We start from the raw sequence: 9,895 nt of genomic DNA, 5'->3' as shown, positions 1-9,895 counted from the left end.
TAATAATAATAATATTTTTTCGATCGTAAACAGTCTAGTGTGTGTGTGTGTGTACCTGTGCGCGCGAGCCTTTTTGTATCGTGTGTAGCGGTAAGTGTTGCCTTCCCCCATTCCCGCTGTTGTCTCCGGTCCCTACATGGGGACTGATTTATCGTACTCGGAAAGGGAGATTGAGCCGCATGTAAAGCGCAAACCGGGTCGCCCTAAGGCCGCTCCGGCCACAAAAAAAGTAGCCTTTGACGAAGGACCTTCGACCTTGAAGGTCGCGAGTAGTGCCCCAATGATAAGCAGTGCTCCGCTGACACAAGCCAACGAGCACCACGCACGAGTTTACCCGTCGTCGTGGGAGGGTGCACCGTATGTTTACTGAATATAACCAACGAAGCAGCTCGATGTTAGGTCGATCGCGGCTGCTTTATTCACAAAATACCCGGTCGTTGCCGATGTTTTTCGGATGCGCCCGAACAAGATCAGGGTCACCGCATAGGACCGGGCTCAAGCCAACGTCATTGCGGCTGATCCAGATATTTTGAAATTTGGAGTTGTTGCATTTCAAGTACCAGATACTCCAAGGGTTAAAGTGCTAGAGGTGAAAAAGCTCTTCAAGCTCTTTAAGTTAGACGCCTCGTCGAAGGACGAGAAAAAGTATGTCCCGACCTCCTCAATCCGGATTACGTTTGAGGGAACGGTACTTGCAAAGGTCCTCATTCTTGAAGAATTCCGGATACCCATTGACCACCTGTTCAAAGTGCAGCCGAATTTGACTCGCCGAAACGTTTTGTACCCACAAAACATGTTGCGGTAAATGCAGAGGGGCGCATACTGCTAGTAGTGCAAAGCCCCGTCCCAAAAATGCTCGCATTGTCGGGAGGAGTGGCATGAGGTAGCCATGTGCCCTGTGTACCGGAAACTGCAAAGAGAGCAGACGAAAACTGATGCCGAGTGGGCACGCGGCTCATACAGCAATGCTCTTAAGGGAGCAAACGCATCGAACCTTTTTGCAGTTTTGGGTGCAACTGCAAATGGCGAGGCCAATCCAACTGCACTTGAACAAGTGCCAGTGAGATCGATAAAGGTACCTAGAGTGCCCTACAAAAAGGTACAAAGGAAGATACTGAAGACAAAAAAACTAAACCTTTGGTACCTCTAGCGCCGTTAAATGTGACTTAACGAGGAACATCGATTGGACGAGATACGACGAATAAATAGCCGCCTCGCTTTCACTTGACTTGGAAGATTTGTCTCGTGTCAAGGAGTTGTTTCCATTATAAACAAGTGCACCCTTGAGGCCCAAACAAGGCGCTCCCACCAAGCACGGACATTTAACAAACCTCCCTCTCCTTGGTGGTACAAGGATTGCCAAGCGGCATTCACCAAGAAGCGTGAGGCATTTAAAGCCTTCCTGGACACGGGCTCGAGGTCCTTATATGAAAAATATAAAGGACTGGAGAGAACGTGCAAAAACCTGTTGAAGGCGAAGAAAAAGGGTTATTAGCGTAGATACGTCAATAATCTAGACCCTGCCACTTCACTTACTTCGCTTTGAAGAATAGCTAGAAGGATGCGAAACCGCAACAACAACAATGAGAGCGAAAGCTGTTCTGGCGAGTGGCTGAATGAATTTGCCCACAAGCTTTGTCCCGATTTCGTTCCTGCGCAAAACTTCATGCGCCTGATAGTGACCCTAGGATGGATTCACCGTTCACAATAGTAGAGCTATCACTTGCTCTCCTATCAAGCAAAAAATCCTCCGCAGGTCTGGATCAGATTAGTAGCAAATTGCTTCAAAATCTTCCCGAAGCAGGGAGAAACGTCTGTTAAGCATCTTTAACAATATGTTGGAGGTCAACAGCGTCCCGCAAGAGTGGAGAGAAGTGAAAGTTGTCACTGTCTTGAAGCCTGGCAAACCGCCATCAAGACACGCCTCGTATCGGCCAATATCGTTACTGCCGTGTCTGAGGAAACTCCTTGAAAGAATGATTCTTTTTCAGCTAGAAGAATGGTTGGAATCTGTTGCATCCTGATTAGAACATAGCCTAACCGTGCGCTCAATGCCGTCTGGGAACTGACAGCATTCGATGTGTAGCGGATATGGCTGTCTCGCTCTAGCGACGATCGGAGATGCGCTTTAAGAGCGTGGAAGTTTCGCGAGTAAGGATCATCCGGATCCTTACCTCTTAGCTTTAGGAGCGTGGAAGTTTCGCGAGTAAGGATCATCCGGATCAGCCCAGGAGAGACGCCTATCACCGAGGAGCAGCGTCGTCTCTCGCAAAATGGAATCCTTAATGCCGGGTTCATCAACCTCCAGCCAGCGCAGCACGTGTCATCGGATCCAACGCCGCTGCAACAAACGCTGCAACTTTTGCAGCAGCAACTGGTTCAACAGCAGCAGCAAATGGCACAGCAACAGCAGTTATTATCACAGCTCGTGCAACAGCAGCAGCAGCAACTGCAGCCACACACCCCGGACCAGCAACCTGTGTCAAAGCCGAGCAACCCGGAGATGATATCGGAAGCCCTAGCGGGGAATATTAGTGAGTTCCGGTACGATCCAGAGGCGGGAATAACTTTTGTATCATGGTACACACGGTATGTAGACCTGTTCAGAGAAGATGCTTCCCGCTTGGATGACGCCGCCAAGGTTCGACTCCTAGGACGCAAACTTGGGACCGCCGAACACGCCCGTTTTAGCAACTTCATATTGCCGCGTGCACCCAGAGATTTCACCTTTAACGAAATGGTGGATAAGTTAACCGTCCTTTTCGGCAAAATGGAGTCGGTGTTAAGCAAGCGCTTCAAGAGTTTTAATATAACGAAAATGCGCACCGAGGACCTGCCAGCATTTACCTGTCGAGTGAACAAAGCGTGCGTCGATGCGGAATTTTCTTCAATGACGGAGGAAGATTTTAAAAGTCTCATTCTTGTGTGCGGGTTGAAGGACGAAAGCGCACAGGACATAAGGATGAAATTGTTAGCCGCCATCGAAGACAGGAAGAACGCCACCTTGGAGCAGCTAGCAGCGGATTGCCAGCGTTTAATGCGCGTGAAAGCGGATAGTGCAATGATCGCTACGGATGCCAGTGAGAGAAGGCATGCGGTGCAAGCTAAAAGCAGCCGTCACTTTTACCGGAACAACACCGAGCGTCACCCCAAATCAGGCCCGCGAAACGAAATTTCTAAACCTCGTACCCCGTGTTGGCTTTGTGGTGCCCTTCATTGGTCCCGCGAATGCACCTACAGAGCCAACAAGTGCCGTGATTGTGGACGTACGGGTCCTCGAGAAGGGTTTTGCAGCTCTGCCCACCGACGCAGAGCACGGCCGCGGTTCGATCATCGTCGTGCCGTGTCATCTCGAGTAGTACGAGTCAACGTGTGCAGCGTGCAGCAGAACCGCAAGTATGTCAACGTACTGATCGGAGAAAAACCAGTTCGACTACAACTGGACACCGGATCGGACATTTCGGTCATCAGCTATCGTCTATGGAAGCAACTGGGTATGCCTCACCTTAACCCTCCGAAGGTAAGAGCAAAAGCAGCTTCTGGAGATGTATTCGGCCTTGAAGGTGAGTCCGAAGCCAATGTGGAAATAAATAACGTGATCAAGCGAGCTACAGTCCGTGTGTCAAAAGCCGATCTGTCGTTGCTCGGGGCTAACCACGATCATGGGAGGAAAAATTTCCAACAGTTTTTCACGGAACAGGCCTGTGCACCAAAGTGAAAATTCATCTACAGCTGCGACAGGATAGCCGACCAGTATTTCGTCCGAAACGTCCGGTTGCATACGCGATGGAAGATGTCGTAAACAAGGAGCTAGATCGGCTTGAAAATCTGGGAATCATCAAACCTTGTGACTTTTCGGATTGGGCTGTACCAGTCGTTGTGGTTCGGAAAGTGAACAGTAAACTACGATTATGCGGAGACTATTCGACTGGATTGAATGCAGCACTACACCCTCATGAGTATCCGCTTCCGTTACCACAGGACATTTTTTCAAAGCTAGCCCTATGCATTATTTTTACGCAAATTGATCTATCCGACGCATTTTTGCAGGTGGAAATAGAAGAGAAGAGCCGGCCCCTGCTTACCATCAACACGCACCGAGGCCTGTATCTTTATAAAAGGCTCCCTCCAGGCATCAAAGTGGCCCCTGGTGCTTTCCAACAAATAATGGACAAAATGCTTGCCGGTGTAAATGGAGTGTCCGCATATACGAATGATGTAATCGTCGGAGGAAGAACGCAGGAAGAGCATGATTCCGCCCTTGAAGAAACCCTGAAGCGCATCATGGATTACGGGTTTACCATTCGGAAAGAAAAGTGCGCATTCAACAAGCCGGAAATCCGTTACCTTGGGCACATCAACGACAACCGAGGCCTGCGACCCTACCCAGCCAAGATCGACGCCATACAACAGCTACCTCCTCCGAAAGACGTCACTGGTGTTCGGTCATTCATCGGGGCGATAAATTTTTATGCCAAATTTATCCCAAACATGCGCAACTTACGCTATCCTTTGGATAGGTTGCTACTAGACGGAAGTTCGTTTCAGTGGACAGCAGAATGCCAGAAGGGTTTCGACCAAATTAAAGCGCTTTTATCACCGGAACTCTTGCTAACTCACTACGACCCGAGGCGTGACATAGTTGTTTCCGCTGATGCATCTTCGGTTAGATTAGGGGCAACTCTATCTCACAAGTACCCAGACGGATCCTTAAAAGTGGTACAGCATGCATCCCGAGTGCTAGGCAAAGCGGAAGCCGGTTATAGCCAAATGGATCGAGAGGGACTGGCTATAATTTTCGCTGTAACCAAATTTCATCGCATGATATTCGGTCATCATTTCACGCTTCAGACCGACCACCGACCACTAGTACGCATATTTGGCAGCAAAAAGGGGATTCCAACGTACACGGCAAACAGGCTCCAAAGGTTTGCACTTACGCTTCAGCTGTACGACATGAACATCGAGTACATTCCAACAGGCTCATTCGGAAACGCTGATGTGTTATCCCGGCTAATACAACACCACACGAAACCTGAAGCCGAATACGTGATCGCAAGCGTGGAATTAGAGGAGGACTTAAGGTCAGTTGCCGTTAACGCGCTCAGTTCATTTCCCCTATGTTTCAGGGACGTACAGGTAGCTACACAGGCAGACCCATTGCTCCGGAAAGTGCACAAGTACATGCAAGACGGATGGCCACATGACGATTCTTTCGGAGCAGAATTGGCACGGTACCACAATCGGAAGGAATTGGCACGGTACCACAATCGGAAGGAATCCCTCTTAACCGTTGAGGGATGTGTACTATTCGGGGAGAGAGTGGTCATCCCGGAGAAGCTGCGTTCCCGTTGTTTAGTTCAGCTGCACAAAGGACATCCGCGGATGCAGAGAATTAGGGATGGGCGCTCCGGTTCGGAATCACGATTCCGATCCGATCCAGCATATAAATGAGTCCGATCCGATCCGAAAAAACGATTCCGACCAGTTCCGGAATCGTTTTGAATCCGGACTCGTTTTGATTCCGAAATCGTTTTGATTCCGGAATCATTTTTGTTGAAACGCGGTTGAATTTTTTAGATATCTTTAATAGCAAAAATAAAAAAATTTGTACACTTTGGTTTCAACTTCGGTTCCTGACTGATCCTGACGCAATGACGCAATCTCTCTTTAGCGACTTTATAAACCCGATCTTCGCGATGACGCACCTCTCTTTCACGACTTTACAAACCGTGGCTTCACTTCCCATCTTCTGTCAGTAGCTTCGTGTGTGTGTGTGTGTGTTTTTGTTTGTTTGTTTGCTGTTTGTCACTTTCGCTATATCCTGTATTCGACTCTTGCCATGCGGTCTTCTACTAAGCTGATACATCTAAGACTGCTAATTTGTGCGCGGGTCTAACGTAAGTTCCACTGCTCGTTTGTACCGTAGCTTGCCTAACTCTACCGTCCTTTCCAGGTATTATTGAGACAATTCGTCCTTTCGGCCAACAATTTCTTGGAAGATTGTTATCCGCTATCACAACTAGATCACCTAGTTCGATCGGTCGCACTGGTTCGAACCACTTGGTTCGTCGGGTAAGTGTGGGTAAGTATTCTGCTAACCATTTCTTCCATAATAAATCTGATGAATGCTGCGCCATTCGCCACGATGACCGGATTGTAGCGGGACTATCAAAGAAAACTGCTGGTGGTTTGCTTCCATCACAGCTCCCAAGGGGCAGGTGATTAGGTGTTACAGGGTCAGCCAGTTCGTCGTTCAGGGGCACGTAGGTAAGTGGTATCGAATTAAGGATGAGTTCGATCTCTGTGAACGTTGACAGCATTACTTCATCCGTAGGGCGCTTGGGGAACACGAGCTGATTTAGTACCTTCTTCACGGAACGTTCCAAATGCTCCCAGCAGCCGTCAAAGTGAGGCGCCCCGCATTTAACCCGCTTAAATGTCCACTTCATCCGCGGTCCGTAGAACTCGGTCATCAAAACGTCGTGATCAACTTCTTCCAAAGCTTTCTTCAACTCACGAGAGGCACCGATGAAGTTGATACCTCTGTCGCTGATCACTTCTAGGGGCTTTCCACGTCTAGCGATGAATCTTCGAAACGCCAGTATGCATGACGCTGTGGTGAGGGACGCCGCTTTCTCGAGATGTACAGCTCTCGACGTGAGGCAGGTGAATATAACCCCCCACCGCTTCCCTTCTCTGCGACCGACAGCTACTAAAAACGAGCCGAAGTAGTCGATCCCTGTGAAGGAAAAGGCCCGCTGATCAAATGCCGTTCTTTGTTGTGGTAAATTACCCATTAGCGGTGGCTCCGGTCGCGCGTTGTTCACTTTGGACCACTGACAAGCTCTTCTAACGCGTCGATATTCCCCCAGCAGTTTAGGGATGTGGTACCGCATTCTTAATTCGCTCAAAACCGTGTTGTGGTTGCCGTGTTTGTACCTTTCGTGTTGCTCCCGAATAATGAAATCGGTTCCGTAATCTCGCCGAGGAAGGATGATCGGGTTCCGTGAGGATTCGTTGATGCCTACGCATTCCGTCAAACTTTCCCCCTCTCTCAGGATCCCGTGGTTGTCCAGAATAGGCGAAAGCTTATAGATGCTGCTTTTCTTTTCGACCCCCCTTTTCCACGGATGCTTCTGCGGGGTCTGTTTGCGCAAGCTGACGATTTCGCTGTTGTAGGCCCTTCGTTGTATGCCCCGAATTATCACCCGTTCGGCTTCCGCTAGCTCATCTTGGGTCAGTGGCCCAATCACTGTGGCGTGACGCGACGACGGATATTCTGCGCGAAGCGAATTACAAACGCTACGGCACGAAGCACCCGTTTCCACTTCGAGAACCGGTCGAGAACGATGAGCGGTTCTGTAACTTGGTGGTGATGGACACTCTTTCGAAGCTCTTCCGACGTGTCTTTCTCCGGGTCGACGCGAGCAGGCCACGCATTTTCCGGTCCCCAGAGAAACGGCGGTCCGCTAAACCATCGCCCTTGTGCCGATAGGTCCGGCGTCTTAGCCCATTTCGTCCCATCGTCAGCCCCCGGGCCTACTCTTGCCACTGCGCAAGGCCCGTAGACGATCCATCCCAGCCGGGTTTTCGAGACGACCGGCTCGTTGCACTTTCCGTCTACACTCTTAAGCACTCGAGTCATATTACAGTTATCGATGCCTATGAGGACGCGAGGTACGGCTCGGACGTAGGATGTGACGGGAAGACCTCTCAGATCAGTCTATTTTTCCGACAGTTGAGTCACGTTGACGAACTGTGCTGGAAGAGCAGCCTCTTTGAGGTTGTGCACCTCTGATAGTTCGTAGATCGTTTCCGGTTTGTTTCGACCCGATATGCGTACAGACAATCTCACTGATTCCTTCATCCTCTGTTCCATTGTAGGCACAGCGGATGCGGCGTTCCAGTAAGTCCGAGTTCCTATATCAGTCTGTGCTTCACAAACGTGGGCGTAGAGTCGTCGTCTAGGAAGGCAAACGTGTCTATGCGCCCACCAGGTCCATGCAGCGTAACGGGTACTTATTTGAGGAGCGCGTTCTCCTTCAGTCCCGAATGGGTAAGAACGTTAGCTACATCAGCGTCAACGGTTTTACCTGAAACGCCGAGCAGATCGCGCTCGTCAAGGTCGGCGTGTGTCCGGTTATCTACGTGAAGCAGCTCATGATGTTGCACGCCGCATCCATTTACCCCACACGGCGCCTTTACGCCGCATCTGCCCCCATGGTACCCGAGGCACTTTCGACATATCCTGCGTTCATTCACAAAAGCTCTCCTGGCAGCAACCGTTGTTCCTCGGAACCGCTTACACTGGGCAAGCGAAGGACAGTTCGCGCCGCACAGAAAGCAAGTCGACGGGAAGGACGCTGCGATCGACGATGCTGGTTCACCAGAAAAATCCTCTTGCGTCGCGTTGCAATAAGCAGGATGGACTCGTCGGGTGCCGATCGGCTGTCGTCGCTCGGGTTGCGCTGGCGGGTGTTTCTGGAGCTCGGCGTCTCGAGTCACTATCACCCGTGACAGCAACCACGTCGATCACGCCGCAGAGATCTTCCGCCAGGTCGCCAATCCATCGACCAAACTCTATCAGTGTGACCTCCGAAAGATGCCTTCTCGCACGCGCCCAATCGATGCACAAGACGGGCGGCAGTTTCCGGACCAGCTCCTTCAGTAATGCTACATCGTACATGTAGCCACGTATCCCAGATGCCGTCATCGCTCCTACCAAACGCTTTACTGCGAACCCAAATTCAACTACAGTCGACAACCTTTCAAATTTTGTCGGCGCCATCCTCCTGATCTTCTCGGTCATGGATTCGACAATCAAATCGGGCCTGCCAAACCGCGCATGTAAGGTCGCCATAGCCTCCTTCAACCCGCTGGGGAATGACAGGAGGTGTCCTACTGCCTCGAGCGCCGCACCTCTCAACGCCTGTTGCAGCCGCCTGGGAGCCCTACAAAGTTTCCAACGGGTAGGTAGGTCATTATTGGCTGTAATAGAGAAGCTGAACAATTTTTTCTGCCCAAAACAACATGATGGTTTTGAAAGCAATAAATTCTAGACGCGGAAGCCGGACGGGGACAGTGGGAAGTGCGAAGAGCTCGTTTTCCACTGTCACAGACGGGTACAAAAATGCGTGTACGGAATGGAGGGAAGCATGCAATTGGTAATACAGAAAGGAAACGCTTGGAAATTTTTTTATAACATCACTGATGCCAAAGAGATGATGTGAGTTAAAGAGCAAGCATAAGAATAAAGCATGTCAAGCGGTGAGGTATGTGGTGAGACAGAGGAATGTGTGGAAACATTCCCTCGCTATGAGGATAGACCAAAATCGCGGACAGCCTCGAGAAAGTTTTCCGCAAATGTAAAAATAGAAGATCCAGGAAAAATAACAGAACTTTCACAAAGTTTTTACGTCGTAAAGGGAAACCAACAATCACTAGTAGGTAAAGATAAAAGAAGTAAGAGTTGAAATACCCATAGACAGACCGGGTGTCTATAGGCGAACGGGTGTCTCCTTTAGTTCCAATCATTACGAACAATGGTGATTTGCGCCTATGTGTAGATATGCGTAGAGCAAAGAAGGCCATCATGAGTGAGCAACACTTCACCACGGCTAAAATATTCTCTCGTTTGGACTTTAAGGAAGCCCAAACCTCCTTAATTCTCTATACCTTTTCCATCAGGTATAACTGCACGAGAATAGCAAAAATATAAAAGATATAAAAAGATATAAAAGATTGTTATTTGGAATTGTAGCTACGCCGGGAAATTTCCAGTGTATTATGGAACACAATTTGGCCAAATTTAATAGAAACGTTGTGAATTGTATTGACGACATAATAAACCACCATACACCATACGACATGACAGAGTGTTAGATGATGTTTC

The 9,895-nt window shown here is 49.4% G+C and overlaps 1 protein-coding gene and 1 long non-coding RNA gene across 3 annotated transcripts in view; one reads left to right on the top strand and one right to left on the bottom strand.

Moving 5' to 3' along the window:
• The first annotated feature begins 6,612 nt into the window (after nt 1-6,612).
• LOC118504917 lies at nt 6,613-9,869 on the top strand. 2 transcript variants are annotated; one of them, XR_004905369.1, is made up of 2 exons: nt 6,613-6,669; nt 7,888-9,869. It is a non-coding gene; the product is annotated as an uncharacterized LOC118504917 (long non-coding RNA). The 2 variants fall into 2 exon arrangements; XR_004905370.1 differs by lacking the exon at nt 6,613-6,669 and adding an exon at nt 7,074-7,821.
• The window catches only part of LOC118504915, a 13,272-nt gene continuing 11,175 nt past the window's right edge, over nt 7,799-9,895 (bottom strand). The window contains exon 2 of the mRNA XM_036039989.1: nt 7,799-8,706. Within this exon, the coding sequence (XP_035895882.1) occupies nt 8,387-8,706 (320 nt within the window). The 3' untranslated portion in view covers nt 7,799-8,386. The remainder of the gene's footprint in view (nt 8,707-9,895) is intronic.

Source organism: Anopheles stephensi, chromosome 2, assembly GCF_013141755.1.
Source record: "Anopheles stephensi strain Indian chromosome 2, UCI_ANSTEP_V1.0, whole genome shotgun sequence".
NCBI classification, from domain to species: Eukaryota; Metazoa; Arthropoda; class Insecta; order Diptera; family Culicidae; genus Anopheles; species Anopheles stephensi.
This window is presented reverse-complemented; position numbering and strand designations above follow the sequence as displayed.